Source organism: Mesoplodon mirus (genome assembly GCF_964341445.2).
Source record: "Mesoplodon mirus genome assembly, chromosome: X".
Lineage (NCBI taxonomy): Eukaryota > Metazoa > Chordata > Mammalia > Artiodactyla > Ziphiidae > Mesoplodon > Mesoplodon mirus.
The window spans coordinates 63634449-63662207 of NC_138981.1; the positions used below are offsets into that span (position 1 = coordinate 63634449).

At 36.8% G+C, this 27759-nt stretch overlaps 1 protein-coding gene across 1 annotated transcript in view; it reads right to left on the minus strand.

The window, feature by feature from the left end:
- The window catches only part of ZDHHC15 (zDHHC palmitoyltransferase 15), a 122575-nt gene that overhangs the window by 49346 nt on the left and 45470 nt on the right, over window positions 1-27759 (minus strand). The window contains exons 4-7 of the mRNA XM_082609102.1: window positions 11291-11411; window positions 3471-3540; window positions 1986-2018; window positions 1142-1262 (exon numbers count right to left, since the gene is read on the minus strand). Of these exons, the coding sequence (XP_082465228.1) occupies window positions 1142-1262; window positions 1986-2018; window positions 3471-3540; window positions 11291-11411 (345 nt within the window). The remainder of the gene's footprint in view (window positions 1-1141; window positions 1263-1985; window positions 2019-3470; window positions 3541-11290; window positions 11412-27759) is intronic.

The window sequence follows — 27759 nt, forward strand, 5'->3', positions numbered from 1 at the left end:
TATGTGGGGAAGACATATCTTCTGGAGTCCATTGGCATGAAATTAAAAAAAAAATCACTATACTGCTGCAGACCCCATATACATATGTAAACTGAAAATCTGCCTTCAATTTTTTGGAAATAGATGGAATATAACTGATATCTTCAAGTAGAAGAAAGGTGAAAGTAGGATTTTAAAAAAAGATTTCATTATAATGATTGGAATCATGTTTTGAAAAGTAAAATACTTTCAACATCTGTTTCATTTTTTTAAAGGTATTATCCAGTGTAAGGTTAATCTTTTTCTTTTAACCTTGCACTGGATAATATCTTATGATTTCCTCATTTCTTTCTTTTTTTTTGATGTGGACCATTTTTAAAGTCTTTATTGAATTTGTTAGAATATTGCTTCTGTTTTATGCTTTGGTTTTTTGGCCGCAAAGCATGTGGGATCTTAGCTCCCTGACCAGGGATTGAACCCGCACCCCCTGCATTGGAAGGCGAAGTCTTAACCACTGGACTGCCAGGGAAGTCCCTCAACATGTTTCATTTGATCTTGGCAATGAGCCAGTGAAGCAAGTAGCAGAGCCAGTATTAGAACTCAGTTCTCCTAATACCCTACCCAGAGTTTGTCATACAAAGTTCAAATAAGACTCTCCCTTTTCATTTTGGTCTTTTGTGAAGATGAGTTAATGAATCTTTCTGTCCAGTAGGAATTTTGCAACTTCCTTTGAACAGGGATTTAGAAAGTATTTTCTGACAACGAGGGAGTGCTTTGTCAGCCTTTTTCTTAGGAAACTAGGGACTTAGAATTAGTTTCAACATTTTTCAAACCTAAAATTGGTAAGAAGTAGATTTTTAAAACTTGATTAGATAAATACATTGTAAAGAATCAGTAAGTCTCAAGAGATTAGGTTCCTGGAGGCCCAACAAGATTCTCATGTATGATAGAAACTTTAACTGACACCTAAATAACAGCCTCTTAAATCTCAGAATATTTAATGTGGGAAACTTGTTTTCTGTGCTTTCCCTTCTGATTACTTCAGTATTAGCTACTTCAAAATGTAAAAAAAAAAAAAAAAGATAATGTGAACAATGTCACAGATTGGAATAGGTGTGTATTTATCCTTGGTGGGGAGACCCTTCTGGATTTTTTAACTTACTCTCCAGTATTTGATGAAATAGCTGAAGACCGTTGTGGCAATGTACAGGCAATAGAGAACAGAATAAGCTAAGAACTGAAGGAAGAATTTATAGTTGGAAAATCCAATGCAGTTATTAACCCTAAAAAAGGAAAAAAGAAAAACTAATTTGAAATCAGGATCCATTGATTTAGAACACACTGATACAGAGTGAACTATGTTACACCTGCTGCTTCATTATCTGTTGCGTAGAAACTCAACAGAAATTGAAGTCCCTTAATAGGAACAGACTGGAAACACAAGTTCATGTCTCACTTGTTTTTCCTTTTATTTACAGACACAGAGACAGCTGGCCTACCTAACAGTTCTGGACTGGTTCCTGACACACCTAAGCAAACCTGGATCTTGGATGCTGAAAACGTACTACAATCTCCACAACTATACTTAGTATAGTATGGCATGTTCTCTTTATAGTTAGATGATTTCATACTGGCTCTCTAGGTCAGACATACAAAATTTGGAGAATTGCTTAAATTAACAATCTAGAGATTTTCAAACATCAGGACAGCTAAAAAAAGAGCTGAATTATGTAATGTCAAAGGGGACAACTATCTGTACTCTCTTTCATTATTATAGCTAATGGACAAGAGACCATTAGCTCTGTGACACCAGGAATTCACTATCACACCTTTGGTGGTATAGTTATTCTTGCTTTAAAATGTTACGTCTTCCCTGTTCCCCACACAAATACAAAGCCCAATGAATTATGGTAGGGGAAACAGGCATTTTACAACTATGCTTAGGAAAGTAGGCATTGAACGACTTTGATGCTATTAGAGGGGAGAAATTAATCAAAAGGACATACCAAGGGCAATGATGATCCATTTTTAATACACACCTACAAAAGGAACAAAATACAGTGTGATAAACTTCAGAATTGAACTCAGGGTATCACCAGTATTTTTACATGGTCCCAGTACACTCATTCTTAGATTCCCACTATAGCTTCTCCAAAACTATTCTGTCCTCAGTTGTTCCTAGGATGAGCCAATCACAAAACTTTAGGGTCATGCTGGCAGCAAGTTAAATGCCTAAAATTCCAACCTTTAAAAGGCATTGGGAACTCTAGGATACTGACACAGAGAATAGGTCCAAGATACCTCTCCTCATTTTATTTACTTAGTTTAATAAAAGTAAAGAAGAAAACATGACTGCAGCCTGTGCTTGAATCAAGGGTAAGAGAAACATGGATGGAACAAACACTCAAGAAGAAGGATATGAAGCTTATATTTATTAGCATAAAAATGGGATTTTACAAAGCTGGAGCAATTTGAGTAACAAAATAAAGTAGTATTGACTTCTAACCCCAAATGTAAAATGATTGTCCATGCCCACATATTGATATAAGTAAATGATTTAATAAATAAATGAGGGAGAAGAGACAAATCTCCCATGTAGAGGAATTCCAAATAATTTATGTAGATACTCTTCCTGCAAGGCAGGGTGGGGGAAGCGTAACTTCTCATTCCTTTAGTGTTGGCTCTACACAGAGATTTCCTTCTAAGGAGTACAGTATGGAGTGGGGGAGGAAGAAGAGTAACTTTACAGTGGAGAAATCTGGCAAACACTGCCTCAGTCAGATGATTAAGATTAACATTGCAGTGATAAGTCATGTCTATGGTACGTACCCTTGATATGATATAATGAGAATGGCACTTAATCTCTCTGGTCTTCCTCCCCCAAAAGACATTATCTAAATCTAATCATGAGAAAAATATCAGACAAATCCCACCTGAGGGATATTCTGCAAAAAACCTGACAATTCTAAAAACCGTCAAGGTTATCAAAAACAAGTAAAGTCTGAGAAACTGTCACAGCTAAGAGGAGCCTAAGAAGACATGACAACTAAATGTAATATGGTATCCTGGATAGGATCCTGAAACAGAACAAAGACATCAGGGAAAAACTGAGAAAATCTAAACAGAGTATGGATTTTGGCTAAAAATAAAAAATCAATGCTGGTTCATTAATTGTAAGAAATGTACCATATTAATGTAAGATATTACATGGGAAATGGTGTGGGGCGTATGAGAACTATATTTACAATGATTCTATAAATCTAAAACTGTTCTAAAATAAAATTTTTATTTTTAAAAATGCAGTTTTATTTCTCTTTCCTATCTTTATAATAGTTTGAATCATCATCATCCCTGTGAGGGTATTTGGCATGTGCTCATTGTGACTGAAAGGAAATGCTCTTTAGGATCAACATGTTAGGATCAGTCACTTGGTTTTTAAGGTAACCATCAGTGGCCAAGCTCAGCCCAGGGGAATTATGGCTGTCACTTACATGGCACAGACAGAGCAGTGGTGGCAGCGATCTGGCTTGATCAAATGGCACCGGTCACAGAACCTTACGGCTATAGGAAAAATAAGGTGGTTAGCACTGGTTAGGGATCAATATGACACCATATATCTTACTAGCCAATCTGGATGACTTGTTATACATTGATTACAGGTACTCAAACTCATCTCATTTCAAGTTACCAAGCAAAAGACAGATCACATAAGAGAATTGTGGTATGTATTTTTTCCCTGTTGGATCAATCTTAAAAGCACCTTTCGGGGGATGAGTGAAAGGGGAAAAATTTTCATATCTGGATATCTGATCATAGAATTCTGTATTATGAAATAAAATATACTGTCAATTGCTTGAGTTATCTTGGGAAAATCATTTAGCCTCTGTTTATTCCAACTTTCCTATCTGAAAACAGGATTCATAATTTATCTCCTGTCTCCAGAGGTTGGATTGTATGAGGTGGATAAAACTCCTAAAGCATGGTAAAGAAGGTGGTTCTTAGAATAAGAATTTGAAGAATAGAAGAGACATTCTAGAACAAATTAGTTCAATTGACCATTCCACAGATATAGAAAATAAAGACCTGAGCCATGTCAAGTAACTTACACAAAATCACACAGTAAGCAAGTGGCAAGGCTGTGACTAGTACAGTTTTTCTGACCCTTTAGTTCAGGATTCTTTTCACTTTGTAAGTATGATATAAAAAATCAGTTCTCCTTCCCTCTCTACCTCCTTCCTTCTTTTCTTTATTTCCTTACATGAAAGACATTTTCCTTTCCTTCTAATTTTCTCTGTGTTCATTGATAGAGTATGACTGTTTAATGTGATTATTAAGTGTAACAACTAAAATTATGAAAATTTGAGCTAATATAATTATTAAACCTAAAGTGTACCTTAAGCACAAAACTGATTCAACATAATGAACTATTAATTCAGCAGAGTTTCTGTGTTCATTCTAGCAATGTGGTGGTGGTGGTGACCAAGGTATGGGTATAACTGAGGTAACAAGGAGGGGAGAGGGACATGCATGTTTAGTTCCTTCAACATGTTTTTAAAGATACGGTCAAATGCCACTGTCCAGTTTAAGCCACCATCATCTCTAACTTAGATGACTGAAATAGCTGCCTAATTATTTATTTTGCTTTCATTCTTGCCCCCTGACAATACATTCTCTACAGAATAGCCAGGTGATTTGTTAAAATCTAAATCAGATCATATCACTCTCCACTAAAAACCTTCAATCGAGTTCCAAAACCTTTAGCATGGCAAGTTACTTTTTTTTTTTTTTTGGTGGCTCTGCATGGCTTGTGGGATCTTAGTTCTCTGACCAGTGATTGAACCTGGCCCCTAACCACTGGACCACCAGGGAATTCCTGCAAGTTACTTTTTCTTATTAAGGTCTCAGATCAAATGACATTGCCTCTGAGAAGCCTTCTCTATTACTCTATATCATGAGGGCTGTAAACAAATGCTTCAAGGGTCCAGGGAACAGTGAGTAGTGAGTGAAGAACCTGAGAATTTGTGCCGTGTTTAAAAAGAGTGGCTACTACTCAGCTCTAGCTAATTTTTGCCATGGGGAAATGCAGATCGAATGTTACCAGTGTCTGAGTTTTCAAGAGTAGCCAAAAATGTGGATTTTCATGCAGAAATATTCTAATTGTTAAAAATTAGTAAAAAATGCAAAGTTTTAAAAGACATATTAGAGGTCAAACAGAATATATCTCTGGGTCCAATTCCTCCCAAATACTTCCAGTTTGTAATCTCTGCTCTATCACACCATTCTGTTTACTACTGTTTGAAATTATATAGAAAATTTCTTGTCTGTTTCCTTTTCAATATACTTCAGTATGCATGAAGACTTTTACAAAAACCATAACCACCATGACATTAATGCTTTAACAAAGAAAATAAATCTTTAATATCATCTAATACCCAGACTATATTAAGACATCCTCAACTGTCATATGGGATCTTAATAAATATTGGTTGAATAAATAAATGATAAATAGATGAACATAAGTGTCCAACAGTATACTTCCCAAAGCCTTGAAACACGATCTTCCTTATTAGAAAATTAGAATTACTAGTCAAAAAAGCATTCGTTTTCAAATTTTAAAAGGTGGAGAGGGCTTCCCTGGTGGCACAGTGGTTAAGAATCTGCTTGCCAGTACAGGGGACATGGGTTTGAGCCCTGGTCTGGGAAGATCCCACATGCTGAGGGGCAACTAAGCCCATGCGTGAAAACTACTGAGCCTGTGCTCTAGAGCCCACAAGCCAAAACTACTGAAACCTGCACACCTAGAGCCCGTGCTCTGCAACAAGAGAAGCTACTGCAATGAGAAGCCCGCACACTGCAATGAAGAATAGCCCCCACTCGCTGCAACTAGAGAAAGCCCACGTGCAGCAACAAAGACCCAACTCAGTCAAAAATAAATAAATAAATGTATAAAAAAAATAAATAAAAGATGGAGAATTGCTCAGCCAGTACTGTTCCACTCATGCAGATGAAAACTAACAATAAAACTCCATAGTGAGTATTACTGAAAAAAATGAAGACATATCTGCACAAACACTTGTACAAGAATTTCATAGCAAATTTACTCATAATAGCTGAGCACTGGAAACAACCCACTTGAGCATCAACTGGTGAACTGATAAAGAAAATATGATATTCATACAATGAAATACTACTCAGAAATGACAATGAAAATACTAGCAACCAAAACCTATGGGGTGCAGCAAAAGCAGTTCTAAGATGGAAGTTTATAGAAATACAATGCTACCTCAGGAAACAAGAAAAATCTCAAATAAACAACCTAACCTTATACCTAAAGCAATTAGAGAAAGAAAAACAATAAAAACCTAAACTTAGCAGAAGGAAAGAAATCATAAAGATCAGATCAGAAATAAATGAAAAAGAAATGAAAGAAACAATAGCAAAGACCAATCAAACTAAAAGATGGTTCTTTGAAAAGATAAACAAAATTGGTAAACCTTTAGCCAGACTCATAAAGAAAAAAAAAAGCAAGAGGGATCAAATCAATAAAATTAGAAATGAAAAAGAAGTTACTCACTGACAATGCAGAAATACAAAGGTTCATGAGAGACTACCACAAGCAAATATATGCCAATAAAATGGACAACCTAGAAGAAATGGACAAATTCTTAGAAAAGTACAACTTTCCAAAGCTGAACCAGGAATAAATAGAAAATATAAACAGACTAATCACAAGCACAGAAATTGAAACTGTGATTAAAAATCTTCCAAAAAACAAGAGCCCAGGGCCAGTTGGCTTCACAGGAGAATTCTATCAAACATTTAGAGAAGAGCTAACATCTATCCTTCTCAAACTGTTCCAAAATATATCAGAGGGAGGAACACTCCCAAACTCATTTTATGAGGTCCCCATCACACTGATAGCAAAACCAGACAAAGATGTCACAAAAAAAGAAAACTACAGGCCAATATCATTGATAAACATAGATGCAAAAATCCTCAACAAAATACTAGCAAACAGAATCCAACAGCACATGAAAAGGATCACACACCATGATCAAGGGGGGTTTATCCCACTAATGCAAGGATTCTTCAATATACACAAATCAATCAATGTGATACACCATATTAACAAACTGAAAGATAAAAACCCTCAATAGATGCAGAAAAGCTTTTGACAAAACTCAACACCCATTTATGATAAAAACTCTCCAGAAAGTGGGCAGAGAGGGAGCCTATCTCAACATAATGAAAGCCATATATGACAAACCCACAGCCAACATAATTCACAATGGTGAAAAACTGAAAGCATTTCCTCTAAGATCAGGAACAAGACAAGGGTGCCCACTCTTGCCACTATTATTCAACATAATTTTGGAAGTTTTTGCTATGGCAATCAGAGAAGAAAAAGAAATAAAAGGAATACAAACTGGAAAAGAAGAAGTAAAACTGTCACTGTCTGTGGATGACATGATACTATACATAGAGAATCCTAAAGATGCCACCAGAAAACTACTGGAGTAAATCAAATTTGGTAAAGCTGCAGGATACAAAATTAATGCACAGAAATCTCTTGCATTCCTACACAATAACAACGAAAAATCAGAAAGAGAAATTAAGGAAACACTCCCATTTACCACTGCAAAAAAAAGAGAATAAAATACCTAGGAATAAACCTACCTAAGGAGGCAAAAGACCAGCATGCAGAAAACTATAAGACACTGATGAAAGAAATCAAAGATGATACAAACAGATGGAGAGATACACCATGTTCCTGGGTTGGAAGAATCAGTATTGTGAAAATGACTCTACTACCCAAAGCAACCTACAGATTCAATGGCATCCCTATCAAATTACCAATGTCATTTTTCACAGAACTAGAACAAAAAAGTTTACAATTTGTATGGAAACACAGAAGACCCCAAACAGACAAAGCAATCTTGAGAAAGAAAAACGAAGCTGGAGAAGTCAGGCTCCCTGACTTCAGACTATAGTACAAAGCTACAGTGATCAAGACAGAATGGTACTGGCAAACGAACAGAAATATAGATCAATGGAACAGGATAGAGAGTCCAGAGAAAAACCCACGCACATGTGGTCACCTTATCGTTTTGTTTGTTTGTTTGTTTATGGTAAGCAGGCCTCTCACTGTTGTGGCCTCTCCCGTTGTGGAGCACAGGCTCCAGATGTGCAGGCTCAGTGGCCATGGCTCATGGGACTAGCCACTCCATGGCATGTGGGATCTTCCTGGACCAGGGCATGAACTGGTGTCCCCTGCATCGGCAGGTGGACTCTCAACCACTGTGCCACCAGGGAAGCCCTGGTCACTTTATCTTTGATAAAGGAGGCAAGAATATAAAATGTAGAATAGACAGCCTCTTCAATAAGTGGTGCTGGGAAAACTGGACAGCTACATGTTAAAGAATGAAATTATAACACTCCCTAACACCATACACAAAAATAAACTCAAAATGGATTAAAGACCTAAATGTAAGGCCAGACGCTATAAAACTATTAGAGGAAAACATAGGCAGAACACTCTAAGACATAAATCACAGCAAGATCCTTTTTGACCCACCTTCTAGAGTAATGGAAATAAAATCAAAAATAAACAAATGGGACCTAATGAAACTTAAAAGCTTTTGCACAGCAAAGGAAACCATAAACAAGATGAAAAGACAACCCTCCGAATGGGAGAAAATATTTACAAACAAAGAAACTGACCAAGGATTAATCTCCAAAGTATACAAGCAGCTCATGCAGCTCAATATCAAAAAACAAACAACCCAATCCAAAAATGGGCAGAAGACCTAAATAGACTTTTCTCTAAAGAAGATATACAGATTGCCAACAAACACATGAAAAGATGCTCAGCGTCATTAACCATTAGAGAAATGCAAATCAAAACAGCAATGAGGTATCACCTCACACCAGTCAGAATGGGTGTCATCAAAAAATCTATAAACAATAAATTCTGGAGAGGGTGTAGAGAAAAGGGAACCCTCCTGCACTGTTGGTGGGAATGTAAATTGATACAACCACTATGGAGAACAGTATGGTGGTTTCTTAAAAAACTAAAAGTAGAACTACCATATGACCCGGCTATCCCACTACAGGGCATATACCCTGTGAAAACCATAACTGAAAAAGACACATGTACCACAGTGTTCATTGCAGCACTATTTACAATAGCCAGGACATGGAAGCAACCTAAATGTCCATTGACAGATGAATGGATAAAGAAGTTGTGGCACATATATTCAATGGAATATTACTCAGCCATAGAAATGAATGAAATTGAGTTTTTGTAATGAGGTGGATGGACCTAGAGTCTGTCATACAGAGTGAAGTAAGTCAGAAAGAGAAAAACAAAGACCGTATGCTAATGCATATATATGGAGTCTAAAAAAACGGTACTGATTAACCTAATGGCAGGACAGGAACAAAGACACAGATATAGAGAATTGAGTTGAGGACACAGTGGGGGAAGGGGAAGCTGGGACGAAGTGAGGGAGTAGCACTGACATATATACACTACCAAATGTAAAATGGATGGCTAGTGGGAAGCTGCTGCATAGCACAGCGAGATCAGCTCGATGCTTTGTGATGACCTAGAGGGGTAGGATAGGGCGGGTGGGAGGGAGGCTCAAGAGGGAGGGGATATGGGGATATATGTATACATATAGCTGATTCACCTCTTTGTACAGCAGAAACTAACACAACATTGTAAAGCAATTATGCTCCAATGAAGATGAAAAAAATGATGTAAAAAAAAGAAATACTACTCAGCAGTAAATGGAATGAAATACACAAGAATGTGAATGAGTCTCAAAAACATTATGCTGAATAAAAGAAGCCAGATACAACAGTACATACTGTATGATTCAATTTATACAAAATTCTAGAGCAGGTAGAAGTAATCTTTGGTGGAAAACTACCAGAATAGTGGTTGTCTTTGGTTGTGGTGGTGGGATTGACTGGGAAGGAGCATGAGAGAACTTTCTGGGGTGTGGTAATGTTTTCAGAGGTTTTAGTTACACAGGTGTGTACATTTGTCAAACTACTGAATGGTACACTTAAGATTTATGCATGTTTTGTATGTAAATTCCACCCAAAGAAAAACAATAAAATATTTAGGTGGATGTGTATTGATATCGGCTACTTACTTTGAAATGCATCAAAGAATAAAATGTCTTGCCACCATTAAAAATCTATAAATAACAAATGCCGGAGAGGGTGTGGAGAAAAGGGAACCCTCCTACACTGTTGGTGGGAATATAAATTGGTACAATCACTATAATGAACAGTATGGAGGTTCCTTAAAAAGCTAAAAATAGAACTACCATATGATCCAGCAATCCCATTCCTGGGCGTATATCCAGAGAAAAGCATACTTCAAAAAGATACATGCACCCTAATGTTCATTGCAGCACTATTTACAATTTCCAGGACATGGAAGCAACCTAACTGTTGATCAACAGATGAATAGATAAAGAAGATGTGGTATATATATATGATGGAATACTACTCAGCAATAAAAAAGAATGAAATAATGCCATTTGCAGCAACATGGATGGACCTAGAGATGATCATACTAAACGAAATAAGTCAGAAAGAGAAAGACAAATACCATATGATATCACTTATATATGGAATCTAAAAAAAATGATAGAAATTAACTTATTTACAAAACAGAAACAGACTCACAGTCATAGAAAACAAATTTATCATTACCGAAGTGGAAAGGAGGTGGGAGGGATAAATTAGGAGTCTGGGATTAGCAGATACAAACTAGTATATATGAAATAAACAGCAAGGACCTACTGCATACCACAGAGAACTATATTCAATATCCTGTAATAAACCATAATGGAAAAGAATATGAAAAAGTATATATACATATATATATATATATACACACACATTTATGCATGTTTAATTGAATCACTTTATTGTACACCAGAAACTAACACTACATTGTACATCAACTATACATCAGTAAAAAAAAAATTTTTAAATAAGATATCTTGATGGATGATGGATAGAGGGATGGATTTGTGGACAGATATGTGATAAAGAGATATAGTAAAATGTTAGTGGTGACTCCAGTGGTGGGTATACAGATGTTTATAATATAATTATTCCATCTTGGGTAAATGTTTGACCATTTTTTATAATAAAATGTTGAGAAAAAACTCCACAGTGTTCTTCAGAAGAAAGGAGGAAAAAGCGGGCTAGATTGAGGATATTTATGACTCAGTCTTTCTGAGATCCTTGCTGATCTGCCTCCCTAAGTGACTTTGGATGAACTGACCTCCACTCCCGGTTCTTGTGTAAACTGGTAGCTTCTTGGCCATATCAGAAAGCATCTGCTTCTGGACCTCAGGTCTCTCTTCATTTTCATAGCGCTCCTTGTCGGTATAGGACAGGTGGAACTGGAAGGAGAAGTGAGAGGCAAGACTTTACTTTCCAAAATTAATAGAAAAGACTAAAAACAATAATAACTATTTGGATGAAAATATTTGTTACCTATCCTTGAAGCTCAGGTACCAATTTGGCTTATAACTTTCTCTGGATAATTATCTCATTTATCTTATTTGGCTTTTATCTAAATATTCATAACTCTATGGGATAGGTAATATTGTTTTATAACTAAAGAAAATAAAACTTAGATTAAATACCTTGTCTATGGTTACACTCACTCAACTAATAAAAGCAGCAAAACTAAGCCCCAAACCCAGTTCACTTGACCCCAAGACTTATGCCATTTCTACTGCATTATACCATAATACGATATTGCATGTTGATATGTGATACCTTGCTGCCAGGACCCTGTTGATGATAAACTATGCTTGTTATTAAGTTGTGAGTATTTTTCATAGGTGACACTCTTGGAGAAGCTAGATGAGACTACTTGCAACATTGTCTTCACATTCTATAATAATTTTTCAAGTGAATAGAAATTTGGATATTCTCACTATTTCAGAAATTTTTAGTCTGGTATGGAGCTTGTTGCCATGTTTTTGCTACACTTTGCTAATCTGGCAAAAAAAAAATGCCAACAATTTTCCAAAGTAATACAAACCTGTAAGTTTTCTTCTGTTTGGGCCAAAGGGTAGGCAGAGGTGAAAAAGAGAAAGATCTGTGATCACATTCTCTGGATTTAAACTTAATCTCTGCCATTTAATAGTTCAAAAATTACTTTGGAAAATCAGACACTCTCAACCTAAGTTTCTTTGTCTGTAAAACAGAGGAAATAATACTTACTTCACAAGACTGGTGTAACAGTGCTGGATAATAACAAGTAATTAAAGTCTCTTTTACAAGTCCAATTTCTTAAATCATTTAGAAATATTTGATACAGCCAATCTTTAAAATTTTAACTATTCTAGATAGTGTGTAGCAGTATGTTATTGTGATTTTAATTTGCACTCCTTTGATTACTAATGACATTCAGCACCTTTTTGTGAGTTTATTGGCTATTTGGGTATCTTCCTGTGAAATGCCTATTCAAGTCTTTTGTCCATTAAAAATAATTGGGTTATGTGTCTTTTTTATCATTGATTTGTATTGTAATGATTTGAGAAGTAATTTATATATTTTGTACACTAGTCCTTTGTTGAATATTTTCTACCAGTCTGTGGCTTTCCTCTTTACTTCCTTTATGGTGCATTTTGAGGATCTGAAGATCTTGGTGGGAGTGTAGATTTATGCAACCACTTTGGAAAACTGTTTAGCATTATCTACATAAGCTAAATATGTGCCACCCTATGACTCAGCAATTCCATTCCCAGTTATATACCTAAGAGAACAATAAGTGTGTGTGTGTGTATATATGTATGTGTGTTTGTGTGTATGCCAAAAGACAGGTACAAGATTGTTCATAGCAGCTTTATTCATAATAGAAAAAAATGGTAACAACACAAGTGTCCTTTAATTGGTGAATGGATAAATCAACTGTGATAAAAGAGAATAACAACAGTAAAAGGGAATGAATAACTGAAACATGCATCAACATGAATGAATCTGGAAAACATTACACTGAGTGAAAGGCTTACACAAAACAGTGCATACTATGATTCCTTTTGTGTGTGAGGCTCAAAAATAGGCAAAATTAATCTATGGTGATAGAAAGACTAGTGGTTACGCCTGATAGGAAGCTGATTGGGAAAGGGTGTGAAGGAGATTCCTGAGGTGTTGGAAATGTTCAAAATCTTAACCTGGATGGTGATTATATGGGTGTATATATAGGTAAAAAAATCATGAAATCATACTCTTTACAGCTTAGTTCTTGGAAAAGAGTATGTATTTATACATCAGTAAAATAGCAAAACAAATAAATTAATAAAATATTTAAGATAATTTAAATGTATCTGAATTTAAAATTGGAAATGTATAAAATCAAACACTCTATTTTAAGAACCATACCTGTGGTGCATTTTTATGGTACCATGTCATTCTAAAGTAGAGTGACTGCCTGCAGGTATGTGGAAATGTGTAGGGGAATTTTGGGCTATTACAATAAATACGGTGCACTATAGTCATTTAATGGGTGGAGGCCCAGGGAGCCAAAGATTCTGCGATGAACTGTATAGGCACACACAACTAAGAATTTTCAGAGCCAAAAGTCTATAGGTTAATATTATAAAATGGTAACTAAATAATATAAATTTAATATAAAAACAACTGGTTTTTTTGTTTGTTTTCTTAGAACAATTATACTAACTGGAAAGTATAAAGTTTTATTTTTAAACTTATTTTTAACCTTCTTATTGAAGGATAGTTGATTTAAAAGTATAAAGTTTTAAACAATTCTTTTTTAATGTTGATAATTAAAAGTAGCATCTTGGGGCAGCCCTTTAAGTTTGGGGATGGTCTTGGGAATATAACTTTCTTGTGGTATACTGCCCCAGCTTGAAAGGCAGAGGCAGTGTTGTTACTGCTTGTATGTGATGAAACCTTGTAGTTATATAGCCAGTAGGCTTTGGTTTGGAATAGGATGTCATGCCTGGATACCCTATTTCTGGCACTAACCAAGCATTTTTGAGGATTAGAATGCAATAAGCCAGTAAGTGCACTTTGGGTGGGACAACTGGTGATAGACTGGGATGTATTTGGTATTAGATAAATTAATATCATGGCTATCAAATAGGCCCAAAAGATGCACCTTTTCTTTTTACCCATTAAAAATGATTAACATGTGGTCTTAAATGTTAGACATTTGCAGTGATTATCTAAATCCTGTCATCATGTCACCTAGTTTAGGCCAACAAAATTCCTAACCACTCAGCCTTTTTACTGGTCTACAAGCTTTATAAATAGTGTGACAAGGACAATTATTTTATTGAGCTAAAATTCACATAACATAAAATTTCATTTTAAAATGTACATTTTATAGTGTATGAGTCAGTGGCATTTAGTACAGTCACAGTGTTTTGCAACCATCAGCACTATCTAGTTCCAGAATATTTTTATCACTCCAAAAGGAAACCCTCTATACATTAAGTGGTGATTCCCTATTCCCTCCATTCCCATTCCCTGGCAACCACTAATCTACCTTCTGCTTCACTGGATTTTTCTTTCTGGATATTTCATATGAATGGAATCAAACAATATGTGGCCTTTGGTGTCTGCTGTATTTCAATTAGCATAATGTTTTCAAGGTTCATCCATGTTGTATCATGTATCAGTAATGTATTCCTTTTTAATGGCTGAATAATATTCCATTGTATGGACATACCACATTGGTTTATGCATTCCCCTGTTGATGGACATTTGGCTCCTTCCCATCTTTTGGTTACAGTGAATAGTGATCTGTGAATAACTGTGTATAACTATTTGTTTGAACAACTGTTTTCAATTCTTCTGAGTGTATACTTAGGAGTAGAATTGCTGGGTCACATGGTAATTCTATGTTTAACCTTATGAGGAAATGCAAAACTGTTTTCCACACCAGCCACACCATTAAAATTCCCAGTAGCAATGTATGAGGATTCAGAATTCTCCATATTTACACTAACACAAGTTATTTTACATTTTTCTTTCTTTACTTTTCTTTTTCTTTCTTCCTTCCTTCCTTCTTTCCTTTTCTTTCTTCCTTTCTTCCTTTGTTTGTTTCTTTCTTTGTTTCTTTCTTTCTTTTTGTCTTTGTTTTGTTTTTATTACAATTATTTTATTACATTCATCTGAGGTTGTACATATTTGATTTCATGGAAAAAAATTCAAAGATGTGAAGAGACCCTCATTATTAGGGAAAGTCATGAACTGATCACAAGATGATATACCTCTAGATTGGTTCTACTCCAGTCTTATTTTCATATTCCTACATAGCATTAAGATAGCCTTCCTTATCTTAAAAAATAAATTAAGACACTAGCACTTCAAGAAAGTGTGCCCAACTCCCACAGTTTCCCACCTCCCCAAAGTTAACATTTTTCTTGGTTTTTGCCTTTTTCTTATGGTTCATAATTCCTTAATTTTTGTATCAGTTATCTATGGTCACAATAATGTTTCATAACATACAACTTTGAAATCTAGAATAATAAGCATCAAGGTTCAAGGGTCTGTGTGCTGGCAATTTTGGCTGAATTGACTAAGCAGTTCTGGTCCCCAAACTCACTCACTGGTAATTGTCTAATTATTGACCCATCTTGGTTGGGATGACCCTGATGACTCAATTCTGCTCCCATGTTTGTGTCCCATCAGGCTAGACTGGCATGTTGTCAAGGTGGTGATAGAAGGCAAGAGCAGAAATCCAAATGGAAACATGTAAGTGCTCTTTCAAGCATCTACTTATCTCACATCTACTAACAACCCATTGGATAAAGCAAGTTACATGGCTAGATGCAGAGAGAGGGGGAGGACATCAGAGGTTATGGCAAAGTTCATGACTACAAGAAGGCATGAGAAATTGGAACAATTGATGTGATCACTCTACCACACCTACAATCTTCTTTTTTTGCTTCTTGGGCAAAGGAAGACAGCTCATCTGATTAGGAATTTGGCTTGATTTAATATTGGAGGATCTCTGACAATTTTTTTCCTTTATGTTAAAAAAATTTCCATTCAGTAAAATTTACCTTTATATGGTATATGATTCCATGATTTCTTTTATTGAAATGTATTTGGCATACAATATCATATTAGTTTCATGTGTACAACATAATGATTTAACATCTCTATGCATTTCAAAATGATCACTACAATATCCAGTTACAATATTGACTGTATTCCATATACTATACATTACATCCCCATGACTTATTCATTTTATAACTGGATGTTTATGCCTCTTGATCCCCATCACCCATTTCTGCCCCCTGCTCCTAACCCTTTTCCTCTGGCAACCTCCTCTGGGAATCTGTTCTCTGTATCTATGAGTCTGAGTTCAGTTTTGTTTTGTTTGTTTGTTTTGTATTTTAAATTTCACATATAAGTGAAATCATGTGGTATTTGTCTTTCTCTGACTTATTTTACTTAGCATAATACCCTCAAGGTCCAACCATGTTGGTGCAAATGACAATATTTCTTTCTTTTTAATGACTGAGTAGTATTCCATTGTATATATACCATATCTTCTTTATCTATTTATTCACTGATGGACACTTAAGTTGCTTCCGTATCTTGGCTATTGTAAATAATGCTGCAATGAACATAGGGGTGTATATATCTTTTCTAATTCATGTTTTTGTTTCCTTTGGATAGATACCCAAAAATGGAATTCCTGGATCATATGGTAGTTCTATTTTTAACTTTTTGAGGAAACTCTATACTGTTTTGCATACTGGTTGCACCAATTTACATTCCCACCAACAGTGAATAAGGGTATCCCTTCCTCCACATCCTCATCAACTCTTGTTGTTTCTTGTCTTTTTTATAATAGTCATTCTAACTGGCATGAGGTGATATCTCACTGTGGTTTTGATTTGTATTTCCCTGATGATCAGTGATGTTGAGCATCTTTTCATGTGCCTGTTGGCCATCTGTACATCTTTGGAAAAATGTCTATTCAGATACTCTGCCCATTTTTAATCAGATTTGCTTTTTGTTATTGAATTGTATGAGTTCTTTATATATTTTGGATATCAACCATTATTGGGTATATAACTTGAACATATCTTCTTCCATTATGTAGGTTGCCTTTTCGTTTTGTTGATAATTTCCTTTGTCGTGCAGAAGCTTTTTAGTTTGATGTAGTCCCATTTGTTTATTTTTCCTCCTGTTGCCCCTGCCTTTGGAGTCAGATCCCTAAAAGCATTGCTAAGACCAATATCAAGGAGCTTACCAGCTATGTTTTCATCTCAGAGTTTCATGGTTTTAGGTCTAACATTCAAGTCTTTAATACATTTTGAGTTAATTTTAGTATTTAGTGTAAGATGTGGTTCAATTTCATTCTTTGGCATGTATCTGTTCAGTTAGTCATATTTTAGCCATCCGGTGTGAAATGTTGTCTCACTGAGGTCCTAATTTGCATTTCTCTACTATATATACATATATATACAGACACATACACACACGCATATGTATTGTTTAGTGAACTATCTACTCAAGTCATTTGCCCATTTTTTAAAGGATAGTCTTTATTGAAAACATTAAGGATCATCTTTTCAGCAAACTGTACTATAACAATTGGACATAATATTAAAAAAACAAACCCTCAATATTACCTCACATCTTACACAAATTACCTCAAAATGAAGGGTCTTCAAGATGGAGGAGTAAGATGTGGAGACCACCTTCGTCTCCACAAATTCATCAAAAATACATCTACATGTGGAACAACTCCTACAGAACACCTACCAACACTGGTAGAAGACCTCAGACTTCCCAAAAGGCAAGAAAATCCCCATGTACCTGGGTAGGGCAAAAGGAAAAAGAAAAAACAGAGACAAAAGAATAGGGATGGGACCTGCACCTCTGGGAGGAAGCTGTGAAGGAGGAAAAGTTTCCACACACTAGGAAGCCCCCTCACTGGCGGGAACTGGGGAAACTTCAGAGCCTCAGAGGAGAGGGGAGCAACAGGGGTGATGAAGGAAAGCAGAGAGAATCCTGCACAGAGGATCAGTGCCAACCAGCACTCACCAACCTGAGACACTTGTCTGCTCACCTGTTGGGTCAGGTGGGGACTGGGTGCTGAGGTACGGGCTTTGGAGGTCAGACACCAGGCAGAGGGCTGGGGCTGGCTGTGTGAAGACAGCTTGAGGGGGCTAGTATACCACAGCTAGCTGGGAGGGAGTCCAGGAAAAAGTATGGACCTGTCAGAGAGGCAAGAGACCATTGTCATGGGGTCCACGAGGAGAGGGGCAGGCCCACCATATGAGCTTCTTGCTCCGTGCACTCGCAGATGGCAGGGCACCACCTATGCGAGCTCCAGAGGTGGGCATGAGCCTGAGAGGTGGGTGCAACGGCTGCTGCTGCTGCCACCAAGGGTCCTGTGAGCAAACCCAGGTCGATGCCCACATCTTCCTGGGAGCCTGCACAGCCCGCCACTGCTGAGGGTCCTGCGATCCAGGGCCAACATCCCCAGGAAAACACATGGTGCACCTAGGCCGTTACAACTTCATGCCTGCCTCTGCCGCTGCAAGCAGTCCCAGTACATCCCAATTGTGACGGCCATATCCATCCCTCTCGCTTAACTCAGAGAGCAAGTGAGCCGTAATTAGTCGTTGCTTTTACCCCCTCTTGCCTGGGCAGGGAACAGACGCCTGAAGGTGGCCCACATGCAGAGGCAGGACAAAGCCAAAGCTGAACCCCAGGCGCCATGTGACCAAAGAAGAGAAAGGGAAATCTCTCCAAGCAGCCACAGGAGTAGCGGAATAAACACCAACAATCAGCTTGGTAAACACTGCATCTGGGAATATCTGAAGAGACAAATGTTCCCACAATTGAGCATGTGGACTTTGGGGGCAACTGTGGACTTTGGAGGCAAGTACACATGGGAGTAAGGCCAGATCAGAGTCTGAACTGGTGCCACAGGGCCCACAGCAGGTCCAGAGACCTACCTAGAAGTATTGGAGGACTTCCTGGGTAGGAGGGACTAGCAATGGTTCACTGTGGGGGCAAGGACACAGAAAGCTGAGGCAACAGAAAAATATTATTATTATTACTACTTTTTAAAGTTTTGTTGATTTTTTATTATTCTTTTAATTTTTATTTTCTCTTTTATGCTTTTATTTTTAATTTTACTTTTTCCTATTTCTACTGTATTTTTTCATTATATTGTAGTTTTTACTTGGTTTGGTTTTTCTTTGTTTTTGATTGTTTTTCTCATATTTTACACTATATTTTATATTTTTCTATGTTTACTTCTTAGTTCTTTTGTTCATTTTTCCTTTTGTTTTCATCTTTCTTTTGTTTTTAGTTTTGTTTTGATCATTTTTGTGTGTTTTATGCTTTCTTTGCCTTCTTTTAATTTGCTTTCTGTGTTTGATTTGATTTTGTTTTTTTGTTTTTGTTACTTTAGTTCTTAGTGTTTGTTTTCATTTAGGGTTTGTTTATTGGTTTGGTTGCTCTCTCCCTTTTTGTTTTCTCTTTTTATTTTTCTTTTTGTGAGTGTATGTGTGTGTGTGTTTCTTCATGTGATTTTGTCTGTTTAGTTTTGCTTTTACTATTTGTCTTGGGGTTTTGTCTGTTTGTTTTCTTTTTGTCCATGCTGTTTGGCTTGCAGGGTCTTAATGCTCCGGCCAGGGGTTGGGCCGGAGCCTTCAAGGTGGGAGAGCTGAGTCCAGGATGTTGGACCACCAGAGAACTCCCGGCCCCATGGAATATTAATTGGTGAGGGTTCTCCCAGAGGTCTCCATCTCAACACTAAGACCTGGCTCCACACAACGGCCAGCAAGCTCCAATGCTGGATGCCTCATGCCAAACAACTAGCTAGACAGGAAAACAAGCCCACCCATTAGCAGACATGATGCCTAAAGTGATATGAAGCTCACAGACACCCCAAACACACCAACGGATGTGGCCCGGCCCACAAGAGGGACAAGATCCAGCCACACCCACCAGACACATGCACCAGTCCCCCCGACCAGGAAGCCTACACAAGCCACTGGACCAACCTCACCCACTGGGGACAGACACCACAAGTAAGAGGAGCTAGGACCCTGCATCCTGCAGCAAGGAGACCCCAAACACACTAATTTAAACAAAATGTGAAGACAGAGAAATATGCAGCAGATGAAGGAGCAAGGTAAAAACCCACATGACCAAACAAATGAAGAGGAAATAGGCAGTCTACTTGAAAAAGAATTCAGAGTAATCACAGTAAAGATGATCCAAAATCTTGGAAATAGAATAGAGAAAATACAAGAAACGTTTAACAGGGCTTCCCTGGTGGTGCAGTGGTTGAGAGTCCGCCTGCTGATGCAGGGGCCAGGGGTTCATGCCCCAGTCCAGGAGGATCCCACATGCCATGGAGTGGCTGGGCCCGTGAGCCATGGCTGCAGAGCCTGTGTGTCCAGAGCCTGTGCTCCACAATGGGAGAGGCCACAACAGTGAGAGGCCCGTGTATGGCAAAAAAAAAAAAAAGAAAAAAAAAGAACCATTTAACAAGGACCTAGAAGAACTAAAGAGCAAACAAACAGTAATAAACAACAAAATAACTGAAACTGAAAATACTCTATAAGGAATCAAGAGCAGAATAACTGAGGTAGAAGAATGGATAAGTGAGCTGGAAAATAGAATGGTGGAAATATGTGCCGTGAAGCAGAATAAAGAAAAAAGAAGGAAAATAATTAAGGACAGTATCAGAGATTTCTGGGCCAACATTAAACACACCAACATTCGAATTATAGGGGTCCCAGAATAAGAAGAGAAAGAGAAAGGGTCTGAGAAAATATTTGAAGGGATTATAGTCAAAAACTTCCCCAACATGGGAAAGGAAAGAGCCACCCAAGTCCAGGAAATGCAGAGTCCCAAACAGGATAAATCCTAGGAGAAACAAACCAAGACACATATTAATCAAAATAACAAAAATTAAATTCAAAGAAAAAATATTAAAATCACCAAGGGAAAAGCAACAAATAACATACAAGGGAATCCCCATAAGGTTCTCAGCTGAGTTCTCAGCAGAAACTCTGCAGGCCAGAAGGGAGTGGCATGATATATTTAAAGTGATGAAAGGGAAAAACCTACAAGCAAGATTAGTCTACCTTGGAAGATCTCATTCAGATTGACAGAGAAATCAAAGGCTTTTCAGACAAGCAAAAGCTAAGAGAATTCAGCACCGCCAAACCAGCTTTACAACAAATGCTAAACGAACTTATCTAAGATGGAAACACAAGAGAAGAAAAGGACCTACAAAAACAAACATGAAACTATTAAGAAAATGGTAATAGGAACACACATATGTGAATGGATTAAATGCTCTAACCAAAAGACACAGACTGGCTGAATGCATACAAAAACAAGACCCGTATTTATGCTGTCTACAAGAGACCCACTTCAGACCTAGGGACACATACAGACAGAAAGTGAGGGGATGGAAAAAGATATGCCATGCAAATGGAAATCAAAAGAAAGCTGGAGTAGCAATTCTCATATCAGGCAAAATAGACTTTAAAATAAAGACTATTACAAGAGACAAAGAAGGACACTACATAATGATCAAGGGATCAATCCAAGAAGATATAACAATTGTAAATATTTATGCACCTATATAGGAGCACCTCAATACATAAGGCAAATGCTAACAGCCATAAAAGGGGAAATCAACAGTAACACAATAATAGTAGAGGACTTCAACACCCCACTTTCACCAATGGACAGATCATCCAAAATGAAAAAAAAAAAAAAGGAAACACAAGCTTTAAATGACACAATAGACTGAATATATTTAATTAATATTAGGAGGACATTCCATCTGAAAACAGCAGATTACACTTTGTTCTCAAGTGCTCATTGAACATTCTGCAGGATACCTCATATCTTGGGTCACAAATCAAGCCCTGGTAAAGTTAAGAATATTGAAATTGTACCAAGTATCTTCTGTGACCACAACGCTATGAAATTAGAAATCAATTACAGGAAAGGAACTGCAAAAAACACCAACACATGGAGGCTAAACAATACGCTAATAAATAACCAAGAGATCACTGAAGAAATCAGAGAGGAAATCAAAAAATACCTAGAGACAAATGACAATGAAAACACGATGACCCTAAACCTATGGGATGCAGCCAAAGCAGTTCTCAGAGGAAAATTTATTGGAAGACAATCTTACCTCAAGAAACAAGAAAAATCTCAAATAAACAATCTAACCTTACACTTAAAGGAACTAGAGTAAGAGCAAAAAAAAAAAAAAAAGGAAAAAAAGCAAAAGTTAGTAGAAGGAAAGAAATCAGAAAGATTAGAGCAGAAATAAATGAAATAGAAACAAAACAATAGCAAAGATTAATAAAAACTAAAAGCTGGTTGTTTGAGAAGATAAACAAAATTGATAAACCTTTAACCAGATGCATCAAGAAAAAGAGGGAGAGGACACAAATCAAAAAAATTAGAAATGAAAAAGAAGAAGTTACAACAGACACCGCAGAAATGCAAAACATCATAAGAGACTACTACAAGCAACTATATGCCAATGAAATGGACAACCTGGAAGAAATTGACAAATTATTAGAAAAGTATTACCTTCCAAGACTGAACCAAGAAGAAATAGAAAATATGAACAGACCAATCACAAGTAAAGCAATTGAAACTATGATTAAAGGTCTTCCAACAAACTGAAGTACAGGACCAGACAGCTTCCCAGGTAAATACTATCAAACATTTAGAGAAGAGCTAATACCCATCCTCTGAAACTCTTTCAAAAAATTGCAGAGGATGGAAAACTCCCAAACTCATTCTATGAGTCCACCATCACCCTGATTCCAAAACCAGACAAAGATATTACAAAAAAGAGAAAATTACAGACCAATATCCCTGATGAATATAGATGCAAAAATCCTCAACAAAATACTAACAACAGAGCCCAATAACACATCAAAAGGATCACACACCATGATCAAGTGAGATTTATCCCAGGGATGCAAGGATATATGCATTCTTTAATATATGCAAATCAGTCAATGTGGTACACCATATTAACAAATTGAAGAACAAAAACCGTATGATCATCTCAATAGATGCAGAAAAAGCTTTTGACAAAATTCAACACCCATTTATGATAAAAACTCTTGAGAAAGTTTGCATAGAGGGAGCCTACCTCAACATAATAAAAGCCATATACAACAGACCAGAGCAAACACCATTCTCAATGGTGAAAAACTGAAAGCATTTCCTATAAAATCAGGAACAAGACAAAGATATCCACTCTCACCAATATTATTCAACATAGTTTTGGAAGTCCTAGCCATGGAAATCAGAGAAGAAAAAGAAATAAAAAGAATACAAGTTAGAAAAGAAGAAGTAAAACTGTCACTGTTTGCAGATGATATGATACTATACATAGAAAATCCAAAAGATGCCACCAGAAAACTACTAGAGCTAATCAATGAATTTAGTAAAGTTGCAGGATATAAAATTAATGCACAGAAATCTCCTGCATTCCTATACACTAACAATGGAAGATGAGAAAGAGAAATTTAGGAAACAATCTCATTCACCATTGCAACAAAAAGAATAAAATACCTCGGAATAAACCTGCCTAAGGAGGTAAAAGACCTGTATGCAGAAAACTATAAGACACTGATGAAAGAAATCAAAGATGATACCAACAGTTGGAGAGACATACCATATTCTTGAATTGGAAGAATCAATATTGCAAAAATAGCTAAACTGCCCAAAGCAATCTACAGATTCAATGCAATCCCTATCAAATTACCAATGGAATTTTCCACAGAAATAGAACAAAAAAATCTTAAGATTTGTATGGAGATACAAAAGACCCCAAATAACCAAAGCAATCTTGAGACAAAAAAAAAAAAAACGGAACTGGAGGAATCAGGCTCCGTGACTTCAGACTATACTACAAAGCTACAGTAATGAAGACAGAATGGCACTGCTGAAATATAGATCAATGGAACAGGATAGAAAGCCCAGAGATAAACCCATGCACATATGGTCACCTTATCTTTGATAAAGAAAGTAAGAATATACAATGTAGAAAAGACAGCCTCTTCAATAAGTGGTGCTGGGAAAACTGGACAGCTACATGTAAAGGAATGAAATTATAACACACCTTAACACCATACACAAAAATAAACTCAAAACGGATGAAAGACCTAAATGTATGACTGGACACTATAAAACTCCTGGAGGAAAACATAGGCAGAACACTCTTTAACATAATCACAGCAAGATCTTTTTTGACCCACCTCCTAGAGTAATGGAAATAAAAACAAAAATTAAAAAATGGGACCTAATGAGACTTATTAAAAGCTTTTGCACACCAAAGGAAACCACAAGGAAGATGAAAAGACAACCCTCAGAATGATAGAAAATATTGCAAACGAATATTGGACAAAGGTTTAATCTCCTAAATATATAAACAGCTCATGCAGCTGAATAGCAAAAAAATAAACAACCCAATCAAAAATGGGTGGAAGACCTAAATAGACATTTATCCAAAGAAGACATACAGATGGCCAAGAGGCACATGAAAAGCTACTCAACCTCACTAATTATTAGAGAAATGCAAATCAAAACTACAATGAGGCATCACCTCACACCATTTAGAATGGGCATCATCAGAAAATTTATAAACACTGAATGCTGCAGAGGCTGTGGAGAAAAGGGAACCCTCTTACACTGTTGGTGGGAATGTAAATTGATACCACTATGGAGAACGGTATGGAGGTTCCTTTAAAAACTAAAAATAGAGCTACCATATAACCCAGCAATCCCACTCCTGGGCTTAAACCCAGATAAAACCATAATTCAAAAAGACACATGCACCCCAGTGTTCATTGCAGCACTATTTACAATAGCCAGTCATGGAAGCAACCTAAATGCCCATCGACAGAGAAATGGGTAAAGAAGAAGTGGTACATATATACAATGGAATATTACTCAGCCATAAAGAGGAACGAAATTGGGTCATTTGTAGAGATGTGGATGGACCTAGAGACTGTCATACAGAGTGAAATAAGTCAGAAAGAGTAAACAAATATCGTATATTAATGTATACCTGTGGAATCTAGAAACATAGTATAGATGAACTGGTTTGCAAGGCAGAAATAGAGACACAGATGTAGTGAACAAATGTGTGGACACCAAGGGGGGAAAGGGTGTGTGGGATGAATTGGGATTGACATATATACACTAATGTGTGTAAAATAGATAACTAATGAGAACCTGCTGTATAGCAGAGGGAACTCCACTTTTCTGTACAGTAGAAACTAACACAACATTGTAAAACAGCTATACCCCAATTTAAAAAATTACCTCAACGTGGATCACATGGCTAAATGTAAATTTTAATTTTATTTTTCATTGTATCAGTATACAAGTTATTGTTTTATTTTTATAAAAGTAATGCAAGTCCATTGTAGGATATATGGACATTGCAGAAAAACATTAAGAAAAAAATCCTTCTAATTTTTTTTTTTTTTGCGGTATGTGGGCCTCTCACTGCTCTGTCCTCTCCCTCCGCGGAGCACAGGCTCCGAATGCACAGGCCCAGTGGCCACAGCTCACGGGCCCAGCCACTCCGTGGCATGTGGGATCCTCCCAGACTGGGGCATGAACCCGTGTCCCCTGCATCGGCAGGCGGACTCTCAACCACTGCACCACCAGGGAAGCCCTTTCTAATCTTATTCATAAAGAGCCAGTACTATTTTGGTGTACAGTCTTTCCTTTCATTTGTATATACAATCATTCCTTTAATTTTCCATACTACTTTTTCACCTAATATTTTTTTCTTCCAGTTTTATTGAAGTATAATTGACATACAGCACAGTATAATTTTAAGGTGTACAGCATAATGATTTGAATTATATACATAAGGAAATGATTACCACAATAAGTTTAGTGAAGATCCATCATCTCATATAGATACAAAATAAAATTATTTGCCCATTTTAAATTTGGCTGTTTGTCATTTTATTGTTGAATTGTAAGAATCTTTTATGTATTCTGGATACTTGACACTTATCAGATATATAATTTGCAAATATTTTCCCCCTTCTTTGAGTGGTCTTCTCAATTTTTTGATAGTGTTGTTTGATGCACAGAAGTTTTAAATTTTGATAAAGTCTGATTTATATGTTTTTCTTTTGTTTCTTGTTTTTAATGTCTTATCTAATAATCCATTACCAAATTCAGGGTCATTAAGATTTACCCCTAGATTTTCTTTTAAGAGTTTAAGAGGTTTAAGTTTTACATTTTGGTGTTTGATCCATTTTTTTATTGTGATAAAATATACACAACATATAGTTCAGCCATTTAAACTATTTTTAAGTGTATAGCTCAGTGGCATTAAGTACATTCACATTGTTGTGCAACCATCACCACCATCCATCCTAAATCCTTTTTTCATCTTTCCTAACTGATATTCTATACTCATTAAACAACTCCCTATACCTGTTCCCTCCAGCTCCAGGCAGACACCATTTTACTTTCTGTCTCTGTTAATTTGATCACTCTAAGTACCTTATGTAAGTAGAATCATACAGTATTTGCCTTTTTGTGACTGGCTTATTTCACTTATCATAAAGTCCTCTAAGTTCATCCACGTGGTGGCATGTGTCAGTATCCTTCCTTTTGAAGGCTGAATAATATTCCATTGTTTGTATATATTACATTTTGTTTATCCATTCATCTGTCAGTGGACAGTTGGCTTGCATCCACTTTTTGGCTATTGTGAATAATGCTGCTGTGAACAAATACTGCCTTGAGACCCTGCTTTCAATTCTTTTGGGTACATAACAAGAAGTGGAATTACTGGATCATATGGTAGCTCTATTTTTAATTATTTGAGGAGATACCATACTATTTTCCATAGTTGCTGCACCATTTTATGCTCCCATCAACATCTCACGAGTGTTCCAGTTTCTCCACATTCTCGCCAACACTTGCAATTTTCTGCTTTTTTTAAAAAAAATAGTATCCCTCCTAATGGATGTGAAGTGGTATTTAATTGTGGTTTTGATATGCATTTCCCTAATGTTTAATGTTGAGCATCTTCTCATGTGTTTGTTGGTCATTTGGAAAAATGTCTACTCAAGTCCTTTGCCCATTTAGAAATCAAATTGTTTTTTTTTTCTGTTGTTGTATAGTTGTAAGAGTTCTTTTATATTCTGGATATTAACCCCTTATCAGATATATGATTTGTAAAAATTTTTTCCCATTCCATAGGTTGCCTTTTCAGTCAGTCTGTTGTGTTTTGATGCCTAGAACTTTAAATATATTCATGTCATCCAATTTATTTTTACTTTAGTTTACTCTGTTTTTGGTGTCATATCCAAGAAATTATTGCCAAATCAATGTCATAAAATGTATTCCCTAGTTTTTCTTCTAAGTGTTTTCTAGTTTTAAAAACTATAGGTTTAGAGGGCTTCCCTGGTGGTGCAGTGGTTGGGAGTCCGCCTGCCGATGCAGGGGACACGGGTTCATGCCCCGGTTCGGGAGGATCCCACATGCCGTGGAGCGGCTGGGCCCGTGAACCATGGCCACTGAGCCTGCGCGTCCAGAGCCTGTGCTCCACAATGGGAGAGGCTACAACAGTGAGAGGCTGCATACAGCAAAAAAGAAAAAAAAAAGATAATTGGGCTTCCCTGGCGGCACAGTGGTTGAGAGTCTGCCTGCCGATGCAGGGGACACGGGTTCGTGCCCCGGTCTGGGAAGATC